Source organism: Rhinatrema bivittatum, chromosome 12, assembly GCF_901001135.1.
Source record: "Rhinatrema bivittatum chromosome 12, aRhiBiv1.1, whole genome shotgun sequence".
Taxonomy (NCBI): domain Eukaryota; kingdom Metazoa; phylum Chordata; class Amphibia; order Gymnophiona; family Rhinatrematidae; genus Rhinatrema; species Rhinatrema bivittatum.
In genome coordinates, this window is record NC_042626.1 from 27,807,426 (window position 1) to 27,828,615 (window position 21,190).

The following is a 21,190-nucleotide window of genomic DNA, read 5'->3' on the forward strand; positions in this document are numbered from 1 at the left end:
AAAACCTTTCAAGTATCTAAAGGTCTGTATCATATCACCCCTGCTCCTCCTTTCCTCCAGGGTACACATATTTAGATTCTTCAATCTCTCCTCATAAGGCATTCGATGAAGACCACACACCTTTTTGGTCGCCCTTCTCTGGACCACCTCCATCCTGTCTCTGTCCCTTCGGAGATACGATCTCCAGAACTGAGCACAGTACTCCAGGTGAGGCCTCACCAAGGACCTGTACAAGGGGATAATCACTTCCCTTTTCTTACTCGATATTCCTCTCTCTATGTAGCCCAGCATTCTTCTGGCTTTAGCTATCGCCTTGTCACATTGTTTCACCGACTTCAGATCAATAGATATTATCACCCCACGGTCTCTCTCCTGCTCCGTGTACATCAACCCTTCACCCCCCATCCAATATATTTCTTTCGGATTCCCACACCCCATATGCATGACTCTGCACTTCTTGGCATTGAATTTCAGCTGTCATATCTTCGACCAGTCTTCCAGCTTCCTTAAATCCCGTCTCATTCTCTCCACTCCTTCCGGCGTGTCCACTCTGTTGCAGATCTTAGTATCATCTGCAAATAGAGAAACCTTACCTTCTATCCTTCTCTGGAGTCCAGAGCCCCTGGACCATCTGACCCAGATAATGGGGTCCACATCCAGACAGGCTTGCATCTGTTGTGACCAGAATCCAGAAATAGCTGAAAGACTGACAACCTGCATCAGGTTCAGAGAGAATGCCCACCATAGAAGACTTTTCTTTACCATCACCGGCAAAGGGAGATAACTTGTAATCCTGGAGTAAGGCGACCATTGAGATATAAGCAAAAACTGGATGGCATTAGGTCCAGGGTGGTTTCCATGAAACTAAGCAGCTGAAGATAATCCCAAGATCTTGGGCTCCCCAGAGCAATGAACCTCTAAACCTTAATTAACTTGTCCACCCTAACATCAGGTTTTCCAGAGATTGAGAAGGAGTAAGATTACTCTTTGTGAAACTGACTACCCAAAACCAAGTTTTCGAAAACTTGAACTACTTTGCTGGATGCCGAACACCCTCTTTATAAGATTTTGCTCTGATCAACCAGTCATCCAGGTAGAGATGAACCAGGACACCCCTCTTGCCGCAAAAAGGCCACCACCACCAGAATTACTTTGGTGAATGTCTTTGGAGCCATTACTAGACCAAACGAGAGCACTCTGAACTGAAAATGCTGTTGTAGAATACAAAACTGGTGATACCTCTGATTTTCCTGCCTGATGAGAAAGTAAATTGAATAGCAGCCAAGACCCCTCTCTTCAAGGGAAATTGGAACAATCGCCCTTAACAGTTGAAATCACACAAAAGTATTGTGTACCACCTTCTGCTTGAGAGTGGAATCACAGGGCGGAACCATAAAGGCATCAGGTTCCAGGGTGTAACTGAAATTGAGTGCTCCTAAGACCCACTAATCTGAGGTTTTTTGGCTCCATTCCTGGTAATACTGCTGCAAGATTCTGCCTACAGGCAGAACCAGAGAGTGGAGCCACCAAGCTTCATTGAGAAGACTGAACAACTCCTGAGGTGGGGATTGAGTCCAATCTCAGCTTTCAGAAATTTCAAAAAGAATGACCTTTTCCCATCAAATTTTGTGAGCCTCATAAGAACAAAGAGGAGGATTGCATAGCATGAAGAGATAAAGGATATAACTTAAGAAGATTTTTCACACCCTTAAAGACCACTCTCAGGGACTTCCTATTCAGCTAACATCATCTCCTTCACTTCAGAATAGAGAAAAAGTCCTAGAGGACTTGCAGATCCCTTTAATAATGGGGTCCTAAACTAGTCTCTCCTCCACTTTTGGATCTGCTATCCCGAGTCAAGAAACTACTTGGTTAATCAAAGCTGTGATTTTGTCTTTGCAAAACAAGCAGATAACAGTGTCATTCATCTCTATAAGAGACCTCTCCTTCCTTCATGGACACACAACTCATTGAGTCTGCCTGATCATAAGAGTCCCCTTAAAACTCCTTGGAGGCAGGAGAGGGCAGATTCGCTGCCTCAGTCCCCTCTGGACTTCATAAGAGAAACTGAGTTCCCTATCTGAAGACATATGCTTTACATTAGGCTTCTGTATAGCACAGAAAGCCTGATATAAAAAATAAAAAAACTCAGGTGAAAACGATCCATACTCACTAGCCTGTCTTAAAGCAACCAGATTCTGAGGCCTTTCCACAAGAGCCAGAACTAGGGGATCACCAAAATCTACCTCCAAACTCAAACAAGGCTGCAGAGGGAATGAACCATCCATGGGAAGCTGCCCCAAAATGGTTGAAGCTCCCTCTAAGAATGGTGCACTGGAAGCCTCCTCATTAGCCTGCCCTGACTGTGGATCCACCCAGGAGGCTTTCTCCACCAATGAAGGAGGAGCACTGAATCTGTTGACTTGCGGGCACTTCCCTGGGATTTCTCTAGCATGAATGTACAACAAGTAGAGAGGCTCTGCGGCAGACACCGACCTCTTGCAGGCACACCCTTTATAGCGGCAGTTATGCTCCGACTTTTCCATCTCTCCTTCTGACACTGCAGCGAAGAACAAATACTGCCAAAAACAAGTCCCTACCCTGTGCAGCACACTTACTCCGCTGGGCATGGAAAATTGCAATCAGGTCTGCCACTAAGCCCAAAGACTCTGGCCTGAGAGGCCTTCTCTGGGAAAGGCTCTGGTTCTCTGAACGTGTTTTGTTTTGGGTTTTTTTAAAGACTTAAAGCTGCAGGCAGGCAGGGTAGGGAGAAGGGGGTGGTTGGTGGTGGGAGGGCTGGCAGATTCTCTCTACAGCACTTGGAAGCTGCAATTCACAGGCTCTCCCGGGATGATAAAAAAAATCCTCCTTACCTTTATTTATTTATTTTTTTTAATAAGAGAAATCCCACCACCTCCCCAGGACCTACCATGTCTCCTGTGAGATTAGGAACTTCTTCAAAAGATTTGCTCTCCTGGATCAACCAGGGGCCTGTCCCTTAGCAGAGTCAGTGCAATCCAAGAAATCCTGCTGCACCACCAGTGAGTCCTGCCATCTGTTGGAGGCATAGTATATTGGAATCTCTCTGGTGGTGATGTCACAGAGAAAATCTGTGTACTCTGCCTCCATCTGCTGGTAGGGGGACATAACCCATGTGTTTGGACTGGACTGATGTGGCCGGATGAAATAGAATAAAACATTTAAAACTTCCCAGTGAGCATTAATCCCACTCTAGATATATACACTTGACACAGCAAATGACTAACCATTTAGTCTGCTGAATTTGAGTTCCTGGTAGAGGCATGCCAACTGTGCTAATTAAAAAAAAATATTAAAAGGATGTTGAAATTCCACAGCTTTAAAACTCTATACACCCTCAAAGTGGAGAAAATAAATTTGAAGCAATATTTTCCCTTTAGTTTCAGGATTTACTTCTGGGCCAGGGACAGGGGTACACTATCAGGATTGGAAATAACTTCCAAATTACAGAACCATTTTAAAAACTCTTAATATAAAAAGTTATTTCCTCTATCTAGGAATGTATGGTGCACTACAGTACTATGCAACCTTGGGAGGCATTTGAGTCTGCCAGCTTCATTCATAGAAACATAGAAATGACGGCAGAAGAAGACCAATCGGTCCATCCAGTCTGCCCAGCAAGCTTCACACTTCTTTTTTCTCATACTTATCTGTTTCTCTTGGCTCTTAGTAACCTTAGGTTCTATTTCCCTTTCACCCCCACTATTAATGTAGAGAGCAGTGATGGAGCTGCTTCCAAGTGAAATGTTAAGTTTGATTAGTTGGATAAGCGTCAGCATAGCTCTCTGCCGTTGAAGCAGAGATATGCGTGAAGTATTAGTTTTTCTTCTCCCCTGCCGTTGAAGCAGGGAGCTATGCTGGATATGCACTGAAAGTGAAGTATGCCTTGAAAGTCACATTAACTATCATCAAATATTGAAAAGCCTAATAATTGGTAATTGAATAAGCCTAATAGTTGGTAATACCTATAGCCCATTCAGTGGGGGATGCTGGTATGCCTCTTTCCAAGATCCAGAGGTGACTAAGGGAAAACAGTTCTTCTGAGGGTTAAGAGGTAGTGATGGCTTCAGTTCCTTAAACTAGGTCACATCTGACCTGAAGAGACTTGCTACTATTATAGCACAATTAACCTCTCTTATTGCAGCATTCGTCTCCAAACAAATAAAAAGCACAGAAACAACAGATTTCAAAACCTGTGAACACACATATAGTGCTTATTTTCTTATGTTATGTTTACAAAATAAATCGAACAATAAAATGCAACAAGTAAATAAGAATTAAACGAAAACTACTAAAATGAAAATGAAACATGTATTATATTTATTTGTTTGTGATAATCAGAATTTCCTGCCTGTTCATCATTGCCACTGTAGTCAATCAGAACGGGAATCCAGACCCAGCGCTCTATTTGATTTATACCTGCAAATGGCTCGTTATCTATGGAGGATGCAAGGACATGTCATGCAATAATAGAGCCCCTGCGCAGCATTATTCAAGGTTGATTTATGAAGCTCTTTCAGCCTGGGTCTAGGCTTCCTGAAAACACAACCATTTGGGCTTCTTGGCATTTCTATCTCAAGCTTCTGCTAAGGAAGATATGTCAACATCTTATCAGATAGAAATATGTCTTATTTTGCACTTCATGCAATCAAGGGTTATTTAAAAATATAGACAATGCAGCACATTTGTTCACTCTGTAGCTATAATCAGTTGTATAAAGCAGGCAGAGCATGCTCACCTTACAGCAAATTAAATACCCTTCATGCAACCCACAGATTCTTTGCATCTGTAATCACATGGGATTGTTGGTTAAAAATCTACTAGCATTACATAACATAGAGACATTTACTATGCTTCCTGGCAACAGCCAAGAGCACAAGTCTCCCTGTGCTGTGCTGTACTGCAATAAACGAGACCGATTTGGTCGACAACATTACTGTCAAAAGGCACCAAGTAAGTGACCCTAAGTTTCTCCCAACTTAGATTTGGTAGCTACTGGTGTTATCAGGATCACCTGCAATGTTTAGGGTATAATTTTCAAAGGCACAGTACCCGCAGACTTTAGCCTATGTGGGCTGTTTGAAAATTACTTTCCCTAAGTGGAACTCTCCCACTATTTATTTATTTTATTTAAAGGCTTTTATATACCGGAGTTCATGCACTTGTGCATACCACTTCGGTTTACACAGAACAAGGAACAGAAAATTACATCAAACAGATTGAACAATTAAACAAATATACAATTACATCCAACAATTGGGTATAAATAACATGGCTAACTTAGTAGGAACTTAGAGTTTGAGGTAAAGGAGAGAAATAGTACCAAGTGGTAACAGAACAATGTTAATGGCTAAATAATAAATATAAATAGTAAATACAAATTCTTATAATAAATACAGGTGTTTACAGATTACAGTCTTCATGAAAAGTTTACGTCTACAGAATAGGGTTAAGTAAATAAGAACTGGCGGTTATTTCTATAGGAGTGAAGACTTCAAAAACTGAGGTTACATCTGGATTAAGAGGTATTGGTGTAGCATGCTCAAATATTTAATGATTTGGAATTGTGAGACCAAGGATAAAATTAGGAGTTGTTTGATATGATTATAAAAGCGAGAATGATTCAAGTTCTGGGATGTGGTTCTGAGCTAGACCTTTAAGTGTAGGCTTTTGTAAAGAGCCAGGTCTTGAGTTTCTTTTTGAATGTTCGAGTACACGTTTCGAGGCGAATGTCCGTGGGGAGGGCATTCCAATGAAGGGGGCTGGCAGTCGAGAATGCACGTTTCTTGAGTGAGGACTTGGCTGAAGGTACGTGTAAGGTGCCTAAGTATCTGTTTCTGATTGGTCTTGAAGACTCGTGTAGGCGAAGTGGAAGGCTTAGATCTAGCGACGTTTGTGAATGGATGTTCTTGTGTGTTATAGTTAGCACTTTGAAAATGATTCTGGATCTGATGGGGAGCCAGTGTAAGTGTTTTAGTATGGGTGTTATGTGTTCACTTCTGCTGGTGTTAGTAAGAATCCTTGCGGCGGAGTTCTGCAACATTTGTAGAGGTTTTGTGGTTATGGTTGGAAGGTCTATAAGCAGAGAGTTGCAGTAATCGATCTTGGAAAATAGTATTGTTTGGAGGACTGTTCTGAAGTCCTGAAAATGCAGGAGAGGTTTCAGCTTTTTCAGAATATGTAGTTTATAATAGCATTCTTTCGTTGTGTTCTTGACAAATTCTTTGAGGTTCAGCCTTTTGTCTAAGGTGACCCCCAGGTCTCTTACTTGAGTGGAATTGATCATTGGTGATGAGGTTAGGTTGTTGGTAGGCTGAAGGTTCTCATCTGGAGTGATAAGCAAAAGTTCTGTTTTTGACGTATTAAGTACTAGGTTAAGGCTAGATAGGAGTGAGTTTATGGACTGTAGACAATTGTTCCAGAAGTTGATGGTGCTGGAGATGGAGTCAGTGATTGGCAGCAGAATCTGCTATCACAGTAGACCCTCTCCCCAGTACATACATTGCCTGCCACACAATCAATGACATCAGTTTCTCTACATTGCCCAATGCTTTGGTTTTTTTTTTTTGTTTTTGGTAAAGCACTGGCTACTAACATAAAATTGAGAGACTGAAAATATGGCATCATCAGCCAGGTGATCATCTGTTCCACTGCGAGACCATTAAGGCTCAGCTTCAACAGTCAAACAAATACTCCATGCTTTATTACATTCTCTCCTTGCATGCATAAGAACATAAGATACTGGGTCAGATCAAGGGTCCATTAAGCCCAGTATCCTGTCTCCAACAGTGGACAATCCAAGTCATAAGTACCTAGCAAGTACCCAAACATTAAATAAATCTCATGCTACTAAAGCCAGCAACAAGCAGTGGCTATTCCCCTTTGATTAATAGCAGTTTATGGACTTCTCCTCCAAGAACTTATCTAAACCTTTTTTAAACCCAGCTACAGAAGTTGCCTTAACCACATCCTCTGGCAATTAATTTCAGAGCTTAATTGTGCTTTTTCTCCAATTTGTTTTAAATGTGCTACTTGCTACTTCACCCTAGTCCTTGAATTATACAAAAGAGTAAATAACGATTTTACATTTAACTATTCAAGTCCTTTCATGATTTTGTAGACCTCTATCATATCTCCCCTCATCTGTCTCTTCTCCAAGCTGAACAGCCCTAACCTCTTTAGCCTTTCCCTCATTGGGGAGCCGTTCTGTGCCTTCTATCACTTTGGTTGCCCTTCTCTGGTCTTTCTCCAGTACAACTATATCTATTTTGAGATGTGGTGACCAGAAATGCACATGAGATACAGTCTAACCACTGAGCAATGCAAGGGCATTATGAAATCCTCTATTTTATTTGCCATTCCCTTCCTAATAATTCCTAACATTCTGTTTGCATTTTTGAATGTCACAGCATACTGAGCTGACGATTTCAATGTAATAACTATGACACCCAGATCTTCCTCCTGGGTGGTAACTCCTAAAATGGAACCTAACATCGTGTAGCTACAGCATAGGTTATTTTTCCCTATATGCATCACCTTGCACTTGGCCACATTATATTTCATCTGCCATATGGATGGCCCAATCTTCCAGTCTTGCAAGGCCCTCCTGCAATTTATCACAATCTGCTTGTGATTTAACTACTCTGAATAATTTTGTGTCATCTGCAAATTTGATTACCTCACTCATCGTACTTCTTTCCAGATCATTTATAAATATACTAATAAGCACCAGTCCAAGTACAGATCCCTGAGGCATTTCACTGTTTACTTTTTTCCACTGTGAAAACAGACTATTTAATACTAATCTCTGTTTCCTATCTTTTAACCAGTGTGTAATCCACAAAAGGACATTTCCTCGAATCCCATGCCTTTTTAGTTTTCATAGAAGCTTTTCATGAGGGACTTTTCAAACACCTTCTGAAAATCCAAAAATACCATATCTACTGATTCACCTTTATTCACATATTTAGTTACCCCTTCAAAAAAATGTTGCAGATTTGTGAGGCAAGGCTTCCCTTGGGTAAATCCATGCTGGCTGTGTCCCATTAAATCTTGTCTATCTATATGTTCTATGATTTTATTCTTTAGAATAGATTCCACAATTTTTCCCAGCCCTGAAGTCAGGCTCACTGGTCTACAGTTTCCCGGATCACCTCTGTATCCCTTTTTATATATCAGGATTACACTGGCCACATTCCAGTCTTCAGGTACAATGGATGATTTTATTGATAGGTTACAAATTACTTGTAAAAGGTCTGAAATTTCATTTTTGAGTTCTTTCAGAAACCTGAGATGTATAACCACCCAGTCCAGGAGATTTGCTACTTTTCAGTTTGTCAATCTGGCCTTCTACATCTTCCAGGTTCACTGTGATTTGGGTCAGTTCATCTGAATTATCACCATTGAAAACCATCTCTGGAACAGGTATCGCCCCAGCATCCTCCTCAGTAAACACCAAAACAAAAAATTCAGTCTTTCCGCGATGGCCTTATCTTCCCTAAGTGCTCCTTTATCCTCTCCCTTGCATATATCATATATAGGAGTGGTCTGGCCTATCGGGGCTTCGGGCATGCCCTGGTGGGCCAGTTAGGGCAGTCAGGTGCCACTGGTGTTGCTTGCATGTCCTAATGTCTGTGGAGCCAATGCGATCATCACCCGGCCCCACAGTAGGCTGTTCTGGCAGAGCGGCACTCTCCACCAAAGCTCTCTGCTCATTTCTGTTTTGGTTTTTTGTTTTGTTTTTGCTTTTCCCACAGTTGCAGCCACAGTTCCAACAGCCTAAGCTTCTTTTTTATTTTTTTTTTGTCCCTGCTGCTGCAGCCGCATCTCTATAGGTCTGCATTTTTTTTTTTGTCCTTTCCATGCATCACTGATCTCTGTGGGACTGCTCCCCCCCTCCACTCACTACCGCGGTGGTGGAAACAGTCCCTGCGGATTTCCCTTATACATACATCTCTCTCTGACACAGGAAGCCGCCAGAAGATATAATGGTGCTGCTTCACCATGGCTGAAGGCCTCTCATCGATTTCTGCCGACGACCCCCTTATATTGAGGCCGTGGCAAAAAACAGCCCCACTCCCCTGCATCAGGCCTTTCTGCCTACCTCTTCCCACACCAGGGCCATCAGCTTGTAGCCCAGCCTGGATCCCTCCTGACCATCAACGTGAGTTAAAAATATTTTATTTTTACATATTCAGTGGCAGCAGGGGAGAAGAAAGAGATTGAGAGTGTTTGAATAAGCATGCATGTATGTGTATATGTGTTAGTGGGTACAAGAGAACACGTGTGTGTGTGTAAGGGTCAGTGGGTGCGAGGAAGTCTGTGTAGGTGTCACTGGGTGTGAGGAAGCATGTGTGTGAAGGTCTCAGTGGGCGCAAAGGAGCGTGTGTGTGAAGGTGTCAGTAGGTGCAAGGGAGTATGTGTATAGATGTCAGTGGACACGAGGGAGTGTGTATAGGTGTCAGTGGGCAAGAGGGAGTGTATGTGGGTGCCAGTGGGCATGAGGGAGGGTGCATGATGTAGATGTCAGTGGATGCAAGGGAGCATGTGTGTAGGTGTCACTGAGCGCCTCTATGTAGGTATCAGTGGGTGCAAGGCAACATGTGTGTGTCAGCATATGTGTGAGGGAAAAGAAAGTTTGTGTACTCTGTCACCCTCACTAATCCAGAACAATCTCAGGGTGACTGGAAAGTAGAGAAAGTGGGTCTTTCTTATTTTTTTTTAATTCTTATTGTTTTTAATTATTGGCTGTTATCAGATGTGTCTGCTGTTTTAAAATATTTTATTGGTTTTTGGGAAACGTTTAAAAGTTTTTTATGAGTTTAATTGTTGGATGTTCAGCTGTTTTGTAATATTTATCATTTTTATTTGTATGGTTTTACTACTGATGACATTTCTTGAATTAATTGTTTAATATTTTATGAGGAATGGTACTGTTTCTCTTTCTGTTCTTGTACTGCATGAAAGATCTAGCTTGTTGTGGCTTCCAATTCAGTTTTTGTCTACACATTTCTATTTATTCGTTATGGTCTCTTTATTCTGTATTTGGAGAGGGTCAATCTGTATTCTGCCTGTGTGAGAGAGGTGAGGTATTCTGCTAGCCTGTAGTTTCTGTGCAAGGATCTATAGCAGCTTAGTTTGTTCTGGTTTCCAAACTGGTGTTTTAAGACCCGGTGTAATATTTATAGTATTGACTTTTCATAGATAGAGCTGTCATTATTTGAATGCTGGCTGTTATTGTAGTTTACCCAATACTTTTTGAGAGCTGAACCCACACCCAACATTTGTTATAATAGGCTTAATGCAAAATGGGTCCAATTGTCTCTATTTTTTATTTTGCAGGGTTTTCTGGTTGGCACCACTGAGTGCATGCAAATATCATGTTTATGCTATTAGTGATACTTTTATCTCATAGCACTGTACTATGAATGGCCATTTCAACATAAAAACTAATATAAATGCATAATTTTTAATTGTATGTGAAGAGGGAGAGGCTGGAGAATACAAGGCTATAAGCTTTACCTATGACACCTTCTACCTTTACATCAGCCCTAGCTGCATTAGATCCAAATAGGAAAGTAGGATTTTGGAGCTGTGCTACTTTGGGTCCTGTTGCTCTATCCAGTCTCAGCCAGGGCTTTACTTTTCTTGTTAAGCCCTTGAGGAACAGGATAGATAAGTCTGGTCTCCCCTCCCCTCTTTTAGAGTAGGTAAGTAGTGCAGAGCCTGGGGAATCATAAAAGCAATATATTCTGCAGCACTCAGCCAATGGGAATGCACTGGAATGGTGGAGGGGGGGGGGGCCAAAGCGGAGGCAAACTAGACAGAAAAAGGGATGGGGTGAGCCAAGAGGAAATGCCTGTGCTTTGCTGGGGAGGTTTCTATAGGCTGGATGTTCCTCCTGAAAGAGTTACCTGGCTGTGGAACCAGTGAGAGTCTCCGGGAGTGGGGGTGCCAAAAAAGGGGTGGGGCTGGGAATAGGAAAGGGAGAGGGCTGGGAAAGTGCTGGCAGCAAGCAGAAACCTTTTAGATAATGATGCGGTAGTACTGAAGCAGAAGCACTCACTGTGTGAGCATTTGAGCAGCAGCACAATGACAGAATGTGTGTGTCAGAGAGAGAAAGTGTGTGAGTGTCTTTCTCTGTCACACACAGACACCCATACACACATTTTCTCTATGAAATACTCATACACTGAGAGCAAGTATGAATGAGCATCTTTGTGTCAGAGAGAGACACCCACACACTTTTTCTCGGACACAAAGTGGGTATCTGAAAGCGTGTGTGTGGGTGTTTGTGGCTGAGAGCCTGTGTGTGTGTCTGACACTGGTTGGCGGTGTGATTATCACATTACTTGGCAACTGGTTCAAGAGCTGATTGGCTGACAAGAAACTTTAATACTAGACTGGGAATCTAAAATATAATTATGAGAGATGTAACCAGACTTGGGGGTGGATGGCAACCGATTGCATGGATGGAAGAGGGCACACAGCTCTGTTTGCTCACCCCTAGTCTAGGTGTGTTCTGCTTCTTATTTATGAAAAATCATATTGTTATTATTATTGTGAGGCTTGTTATGCTTTTAGTATGCTGTATTTATTCACATGTCTTTAGTATGCTGTATTTTTAATGTTAACATGTATATATGGTTGTGAGCGCCTCGGATAGGGACAGCATATAAATAAAGTTAACCTTAACCAAATATGAAATTCATGTTGGAGATTTTTTGGCTCAGTTCTGCCATGTTGAAAGTCACATGATATACCTATGAAAGGTCAGTTTGGTGTGCTTTTGGAAACTGTTTAACACATACTGCAAGGAAAATGCACAAGGGAGCCAGACAGATACCCTATGAGCTGGTTTTGAAAAAAATCCACTGGGCTGGTATTTTCCTGCAATCTGCCCCTGTTCGTACAGCTCATTTTAACTAATTTTTTGAGAAACTCAAGCAATGTTCTTCTCACTTAGGAGTGAATCTTCAAAGGGGTTTTGCATGTAAAAATAGCATATGCATGTGTAAGTAGCAAGTACACACATATATGCTATTTTATAAATCGGGAGAGTACATCCATGTTTTTGGTTTTGCACTTACAATTTACCAGGAAATAAATAGAGGCATTCTGGAGTGGGATTCTGAAGTATGCATGGCAGTTGTTATTTTGTAAAAGGTATTACCCAACTTATTCATACACTTTCACACTTGCTGACTCAAGCAAGTCAAATTGGACTTAAGAACATAAGAAAGTGCCATACTGGGTCAGCCCAAGGGTCCATCAAGCCCAGCATCCTGTTTCCAACAGTGGCCAACTTGCCTGCAGTTTCTGGATGGGAGGTTTGGGTAAACTGGTGGGGGTTCAGGGTAGGTGAACAGGAGAAGGACTGGGTGAACTGATGGAGGTATTGGCAAACTGGTGATTTCAAATCCATATGCAAGTAAGTATTTTCAAAATGGTATACAAGCATACTTTATAAAATACCTGCCTCCCTGTTTAATGCTGGGTGTTTTTTCACAAAATATCAATTATTTGTGTGTAAAATATATGCTTGTATGCTTATAAAATGGGAAGAGAAAAGATGCATTTTCACGCATTGGAAATATACAAGCATACTGAAATATACACATGTACTTTTGGAGCAGAAATACGTAGTGTTTTATAAACTGTACAGCTTCCACTGCACAGTTTATAAAATTCTAGAATTAGTCTCCATGCGTCCAGTTATACACGCAAATGCTTCACCATAGATAAGTTTGAAAGTTGGACTCTTAACATCAACAGCAAAGGTAATAGCAGCAGACAGCACACCAAAATCAAAAATCCAAAAAATAAATAAGGCGCATCAAATCAGGTTCGGTCCACCACCATATGTTAAGGTCAATCAATATATCTTTATTCAGAAAATGACTGCAAAATTTCAGCTTAAAAATAGTGATTCCAATAAACAAAGTTGCTACAAGATGTCCTGGCTCTGACATGAGCCATATTTCATAGAAACGCTATCTCAAGGGGGGCAGTTAATAGGCAACACTTAACAGTGGCAGTTACACATCTCAAAGAGTGAATCAGGCTGCCAAAGCAGCTGCAGCATTTTATCAAACATAAATAAACAGGAAAGTGCTTACAGCGTCTTAAGCTGGCCGACTGTGCCTGATCTGCTACACCTTGTTTTTTGACTCTTAACATCAACCCATCCTCAGGTGGGGGATCTTTATCAAAACGTCTGCCAGCTAATTTGAATCTTTCCTTCCTATATTTTCCTCTTTAATGTTTTTCAACTACTCTGTCTCTCTCTTTTTTACAGCAAGCACATTCTTAGTGGAATCACATTACTTCTAAATTTAACTTGTCATGCCACCCAAAACAAAATTGATTTCAAAGCCACTCACACACTTTGTTAGGATAATTACCAATTAGCAACAAAAGTTTAGTACAGAGGGATTAGATTTTTAAATTAGGTTTATGAATTATGTGCCTAGACTAGTGCTCTGCCATCTCCATGTATTCCTGTCCCTTCAGCCCGCCTGATGCTTAATGCACACATCAGATGCAAATAATACCATTTTTTTTTTTAACTGCCTGAAAACAAAACTGTGGGATAACAAAAAGAGCATTCTGCAGTGGAGGCCTCTGGGAGGACATGCCGTGCGTACTCACGAGACAGCTTGGTGGTATCAGAGGTGGCGAGAGGCATGGTTGCTATGGAAACATGGAGCATAAAGATAGGGCATGTAAAGGTGAAGCATAGCGTGAAGATAAATCATAAAAAAAATGCAAGATAATGAGGAAGAAAAGATGGTGCGGACTGTAAAAAATGCTCATCAAGTTTTATAAATTATTAAATGAGCCATTCTATAAAATAGATTTTTTCCATAGGTACAGACAAAGTCCTTTTAAATAAGGCACTAAACGCATGGAAATAATGGTTTAATTCCAACATAATTTATCTTGACATACTAATGTGGTCAGGCAGAAAGGTTTGCAACTGTTCCCTAGGCAAATTTCTTGCTTTTGCTAACTATAAGGTAAAATGATATGCAGGCACTATTCTCATCCCGCTAATTCACAGGTGTCCTTTACTGGATATCAGAGGGCCTACTTTCTGGTTCATTACCAGAGATAAATAGCAGCAGAACCCAAAATGGAGAAAGCAAGTGTGGGGTTCCTGATGACAGAGCTGTGCAATTGTGCAGTGCTTCAGGAAAGCCAGAGGACTGCCTTAAAAATATTGTGCATGTCTTATGCCACACAAACACTGGCATTCCCCTCCATCCTTTGTAAAGTCACATTAGCAATGGCTATTGACCTGCAGTGGCACCTGCTTCTTAAATGATGCTCTGATTGAAGAAACTGCAGGACATGGCACTTATTTTGAGGTGGGGTGGAAATAGCAGCACTATCTAATAAGATCAAGGCCACTGATGAACAGGCACTGATCTTACGCTAAAAGCTGTGCAGACATTCTGACATGAATGCTAGGCATACAGGAGGAGAAATTAGTTTCTACCTGATAAATTCCTTTTCTTTCCAGCCAGAACAGTCCAAATGCAAGGGTTATGTTCAACAGCAGATGGAGGCAGGAGGCAGAGATTAACAGGCTTGATGATACTACCTTTCATAGGCTCCAGTGCCACCCTCAGCCTGCCAATACCCTATAACAATCTAGAAATAAGAAAATAAAAACAAACTTCCCCCTCCCTGAAACCAGGGGATTTCCAAGTGAGAACAATAAATGAACATACCAATAAAAACACAAATAAGATAAACCAAATAACTGAATATCTCATTATCTCATCCTCTGATGCTTTGATTACAATTATATATAGACTTTCTGAAAAAAAACATAGATAAGGGAGGGTCCTGGACTGGTTTGGCTGGATTCAAGGAAAGGAAGCTATCAAGTAAAAACTAATTTCTCCTTCTTCATCCAACGAGACCAGTCCAAATGCATGGGATGTACTCAAGCTAAAACTTGAGTAGGCAGGACACTGCCAAACCCACTCACAAGACTTTCAAATCAAAGAATGTTTGCTCCCTAGTTCAAATGTTGAGATGATAAAGTATTACAAAAAATGCAAGCAAGAACAGGAGACTGTTTTGTAACTCTTTAATGGTGAAACAAATCAAAGCTTGATCCAAGAAAAATCAGAGTTGCTTACCTGTAACAGGTGTTCTCCTAGGACAGCAGGATGTTAGTCCTCACATGTGAGTGACATCATCAAATGAGGCCCAGCATGGAAAAGTTCTGTCAAAGTCCTCAAGAAACTCGTCTGCCTGGGGTGGCGGCCGGGTTTCGTGAGGACTAACACCCTGCTGTCCTAGGAGAATACCTGCCCAGGTAAGCAACTCTGCTTTCTCCTAGAACAAGCAGGATGGTAGTCCTCACATGTGGGTGAATACCTAGCTAAAGGCTGCTCCCCCACAAACATTGCACAAACAGCAACGGGCACAATAACTAGTGCTGTTGGAACAAATGGAGTCAGCCTGAACCTGAATAAAGGGTCTGAGGAAGGAAGAGTTAGGTTTAATTACTGAAAAGATTCCATAAGACTGACTGACTGAAATAGATGTCGTGTCGGCCTTCCCTGCCTTAGCAGTAATGTGAAGCGAAGGTGTAGAGGGAACTCCATGTGGCAGCTTTGCAAATCTCGTCCACGGGGACCGCTCGCAAGTAGGCCACCAAGGCTGCCATGGCCCGAATGGAATGAGCTTTGACATGGCCCCCGAGGTGCAGTCCCGCCTGCATGTAACAGAGAGAGATGCAGTCGGCTAGCCAGCTGGACAAAGTCTGCTTGGTCACAGCAACCCCCAATCTGTTTTTATCGAAAGAGATGAAGAGTTGCGTGGATTGCCTGTGGCCTGCTGTTCGTTCCAGGTAGAAGGCCAAGGCCCTTTTGCAATGAAGGCTGTGCAGAGCCCATTCATCCTTATATGAATGAGGCTTAGGGAAGAAGGTGGACAGGACAATCAACTGATTAAGGTGGAAGTCGGACAGCACTTTCGGCAGGAACTCAGGGTGAGTAAGTAGGACCATCCGATCGTGGAAGAACTTTGTGTATGGCGGATAGAATACCAGAGCTTGAAGTTCGCTGACTCTGCGTGCCAAAGTAACCACCACCAAGAAGAAGAACTTCCAGGTGAGGTACTTCAGATCACAAGAGTGCAAAGGTTCGAATGGAGCCTTTATCAGAGTGGACTAATTGACATTGAGGTCCCAGGAGACCGCAGGGAGGTTTCAGCTGGAGTAGACCCCACATGAAATGGCCCACTAAAGACTGTACCGAAATGGGTGCACGATCTATCCCCTGGTAGTAGGCCCTGATGGCACTAAGGTTTACCCTGATAGAGGTGGTCTTCAGACCAGCTTCTGAGGAGGTAATTTAACAGCTTAGAGATGGAGCAAGAAAATAGGTTTAACCCATTGCTCCCACACCAAGCAGAAAACCTCTTCCACTTCAGGCCATAAGACTTATCTGGACTCCAGCAAGACCTGAGACCCGCTCTCTGAGAGATCCAGAGGTTGTAGGGTTACCCTCTCAACATCCATACTATGAGGGATAATGCCTGGAGTTTGGCGTGGTGCAGCCTACCCCAATCCTGTGTTATCAGGTCCGGGGATATTTCCAGATGGATCGGCTCCCGCATGGAGAGATCTTGCAGGAGAGGAAACCAGATCTGTCGAGGCCAATAAGGCATGATAAGAATCATGGTTCCCCAGTCCTGCTGGAGTTTCAGGAAGGTCTTCGACACAAAGGGAAGCGGAGGATAGGCATACAAGAGGCCCCTGCCCCAGTGGTGTTGAGTAGGTGGACCCTTGGACCGAGGGGGGAGTTGATGCTACCTATCGGGAGGAGCCCCACAGGTCCCCACCGTTAGTAGGCAAGGCTGGAGACAGGGAGAGACCCCTCTGGATCTTCACTAATACCAGCCCATGTTCCCCTTGGGTTGAGCCCCCGAGAGCTGGGGCCAGCTTGACTTATGTGGGGTCTCTGTGAAGATGGAGGCAGGTGAATTACTCGTGGTCGGATTCCAGGCCAGGGGTCGAGGCAGGCAGTGTAACTTGTGGTCTGGTTCCAGACAAAGGGTCGAGGCAGGAGGCGTATCTCGTGGTCAGTATCCAGTCTGGAGTCAAGCCAAGGAGATCCAAAAAAGCAAGGAGGAAGGCGAGGGACTCAAGAAGGCAGGAACTCAGGAAAAGCAACTCGCAGCTTAGCAGGAGTAAGGCGACCTGTTGCCAAGGCGTCCGTAGCAGCTGGATGCAGCCTTAAATAAGGCTGAAGGGCTGATGGCATTAGGAAGGGCCGGCAGCATTTTCCCGCCGTGGTCCCTTTAAAAGTCAGGAGGGGGCACGCGTGCGCGTGCCTAGAAGGAGATCCTGAGCGAGAGTGAGTTGGTAGCGTCCCTGCCGCGGACGAGGCAAGGGAGACGTGAGAAGCACCAGGACGGAGAAACTTCTGTCGGCAGTGGTTCCCTGCCGCAGCCAGGGAGCCCTGGCCTGCTTCTGCCACAGCAGGACGGCAACGGGTGAGCAAAGCTGGTCATGAGGCTTCACAGCTGGCAAGCGTAACAAGTGGTGGGCGAAGGCATCTGATGCTGGTCTGCTGTTCTCCCAAGTGAGGGAGCAGAAATGATCTACTTTCTTGATGTCGGGAGAAGCAAAGAGATCCACGTCTGGGGTTCCCCAGAGACAGAACAGCCAATCCACTACTTCCTGCTTCAGAGACCACTCGTGAGGTTGGAAGGTGTGGTTCAGGCGGTCCGCCAGGATGTTCTATGTGCCCGCCAGGTACACTGCTCAGAGAAGCATCCTCCGTACTAGTGCCCAGCTCCAGATTTATTCTGCATCCCAACACAGGAGGAAGGACCTGATACCTCCCTGCTTGTTGATATATCACATGGCCACTTGGTTGTCCATCCAAATAAGGATGACCTTGCTGGCCAAGCGATCCCGGAAGGCCCATAGGGCGTATCGGATCGCCCTCAATTCCAAGAGGTTGATCTGGCACTGCGACTCCTGCGCGGTCCAGAGATCCTGGGTATGGAGGCCAACGATGTAAGCTCCCCATCTCAGGTGGGACATGTCCATGGTCACCACAACCTAAGGTGAGGGTGCCCGAAAGGGAAAAACACACACTAAGTTGAGAGGAGACATCAACCAAGACAGGGAGGTCCGGAGCAGTGGAGACACCCGGATGCGGACCTAGAGGCCCTGGGTGCCCTGATGCCACTGGGAGCACAGGGACCACTGGGCGCGTCGCATGTGGAGATGGGCGAAGGGAATGACATGCACGGCCATGGCCATGTGTCCCAAGAGCTGTAACATACACCATGCTGAAACCAGACTGCTCAACTGGACTTTCCTTGCCAGGGAGTCCAATGCACACGCCCCGGTGTGAAGCAGGAAGGTCCTGGCTTGTGACGCATCCAGGACGGCTCCGATGAAAGCTAGTTGTGACGACAGGTGGAGATTTGATTTTCGAAAGTTTATTAAAAACCCAAGACACTCCAGGACCTCAATGGTGGTGTGCAGGTCCTGCAGTGCTCTGGCTCGCATGTTGCTCTGCACCAGCCAACCGTCTAGGTATGGAAACACCTGGACTTTGAGTTGGCGCAGATAAGATCCCACTATAGCGAGACAGTTTGTGAACACCCGCAGTGCAGACACGAGGCCAAATGGGAGCACGCTGTACTGAAAATGCTGAAATCCCACCACAAAGCGAAGTTATCTCCTGTGACTTGGGAGGATCGCGATGTGTGCGTACATGATCTTTAGGTCGAGGGAGCAAAGCCAATCCCCTTGGTTCAGTAGGGGAATTATGGTGCCTAAGGATACCATCTTGAAATTTTCCTTTTTCAGGAATTTGTTCAAGGCTCGCAAATCCAGGATGGGTCAAACACCTTTGTTTTCTTTGGAATCAGAAAGTAATGGGAGTAAAACCCCCAACCCTGCTGTCCCTGAGGAACTGGTTCCAATGTCCTGGCCTGGAGAAGGGCAGAGAGCTCCTCCTGAAGCAGCTCTGGATGCGAGATGGGACCCCAATGCGTGCTCGGGTGAGAATCCAATGGAGTGCCCATGAGATTCAGCCAATAACAGCACCTGATAATGTACAGGACCTATCAGTCCGAGGTCATGGTTGGCCACTGGGCTACAAAGAAGCAGAGCCTGCCCCTGACAAGGGGGACCCCTGGAACGGGAAGAGATGGCTGGCAAATGCTCCCTCGCTGCCAGTCAAAATCCCTTAGCGGGACTGGCCAGGGGGGGCTGTGAGCATGGGCCCCGTTGCTGGCAGGATCTGCCCCTGGTGCTCACCTGCTATGGCCTAGATCGTGGGGCTGGAAGGAAGCACTTTCTAGGTCTATAGAAAGGCCTCTTTGAACCTGGGCAGAGTGACCGCTTGGAAGAGGCCGGTGAGGCCGAGGAGCCGGCGGACAAGTGCTGGAGGGTATCATGGTGATCCTTTAGTTAAGCCACGGCCTTCTTGACCTTGTCACCAAAATGGTTATCCCTAGGCAAGGCAAATCTGCTAGCCGGTCCTGGAACTCAGGGCAGAGGTCCGAGGCCCAAAGCCAGGTGAAACGACAGGCAGAGATACCTGCAGCTGCTACACGCCCCGCCATTTCAAAGACATTGTAGGTTTCATGTACCTTATGCTTACCACATTCGAGGCCCTGTTGGCATAGGGCCGTGAGGGCCTCCTTCGACAGATCGTCTGCCACGTCCTGGACTTGTTTCCAGCGGTTGAGTGTGTACTGGGTCACGTACAATAAATAGGAGGCGATCTGAGCTATGAGCATGGATCCCTGAAATACCCACTGTCCCATGGTATCCCATGCCCGGTTGTCGTTGCCCAGGGGGGGGGGGCGCTGACGCATGGATTTTAGACCGCTTTGCCTTCTTGAGCGCCACCTCAACCACCACTGACTGGTGTGGACGCTAACACTTTTCCAAGCCTACAGTCTGCTGCACTAAGTACACCCCATCAGCCTTCCGGTTAACCAGGGCAACAGAAAGGGGGTGTTCCCATAGCTGGAGAAGCAGGTCCCAGAAGATCTCATGCACCAGCACTGTTATGTCCTCCATTGGGGTATCAACAAATTTGAGGATCTCAAGCATTTTATAGCGGGCATCCTCTTCCGTCATAACCTGGAAAGGGATAGCTTTGGCCATCACACGGACGAACCCAGCAAAGGTTAAATTCTCCAGAGGGGATCGTCGCCGCTCCTCCAAAGGGGAAGGATCCAACGAAAGATCATCAGAATCCACCGATGAGGCGTCAGTGGTATCCTGGCCTCAGGGATCATATGGTCCTTCAGGCTCCTCGAAACCACCCAAAGAGGGGGGGCACGGAGCCCCAGGCATGGCCTTAGGCGTAGGCGCCGGAAGGCTCGGGGGAACTAAGGGACCCAGAGGGCTGGGCCCTGGCCCCAGGGGTGCCACGCATGGTGCCGAGGGACCTTGAAGTGAGGATGAAGGGCCTACTTCAAACCTCTTGCCGCACATACACAACGACTGCCGGACCAGCTGCAGCATACCAACCCTGCCGGAATGGTCGCGCTCCAGAGCAGATATTTCTTCCTTCTCCCCGAATTCCTCTCTATATCTGCACAGTCATCATTCAATGGACCTCTTTCCCCATCTGCCTCTGTGTTGCACAACTTGTACAGAGCATGGCCTTTCCTCCACACTCCATCGGAGAAGACATACCTCCATCATGTAAAACAAAACAAACTCCTTTTCAAACAGCCTAACTAGGCCTCATTTCACAGCCTGGGACATGCACTCCTACCATTTACTGAAGACAGAGAGTAGTGGCAAGCTAAGGGCAGCACGAGAACCTATGTAAGATGACATCAGCAAACCTGATAATCTCTGCCTCCATCTGCTGATTGCTGGACATAACTCATGCATTTTGACTGGTCTGGCTGGACAAAGAGGAAAGGGACGTTCCAACGGCAATGCAATTGGAACATGGAAGGATGGTCCACAGGATGCCACGTCATATCTATGCATACCACTGTCTTTCCTGCAATACCCATATCACAAAACAGCTTTTGAGAAAGCACAACTGTGAAAAGTCAGACACAAAGGAGACAATTTCTGGAGGGATCTAACTGGCTAAGGAGTTTACCACACAAAAGCAGCTAAATCTAGTTCCCT

General features: G+C 44.7%; 1 protein-coding gene across 10 annotated transcripts in view; it reads right to left on the reverse strand.

Annotated features, from left to right (window-relative positions):
* Positions 1-21,190, reverse strand: part of NCAM1 (neural cell adhesion molecule 1) — a 522,274-nt gene that overhangs the window by 113,404 nt on the left and 387,680 nt on the right. For 2 of the 10 annotated variants that reach the window (XM_029572165.1, XM_029572168.1), the window contains exons 16-17: positions 13,690-13,731; positions 10,570-10,572 (exon numbers count right to left, since the gene is read on the reverse strand). The exons of 7 other annotated variants lie outside the window; for them this stretch is intronic. In XM_029572165.1, coding sequence (XP_029428025.1) covers positions 10,570-10,572; positions 13,690-13,731 — 45 coding nt within the window. The remainder of the gene's footprint in view (positions 1-10,569; positions 10,573-13,689; positions 13,732-21,190) is intronic. One more of the 10 variants, XM_029572160.1, reaches the window with a different exon arrangement.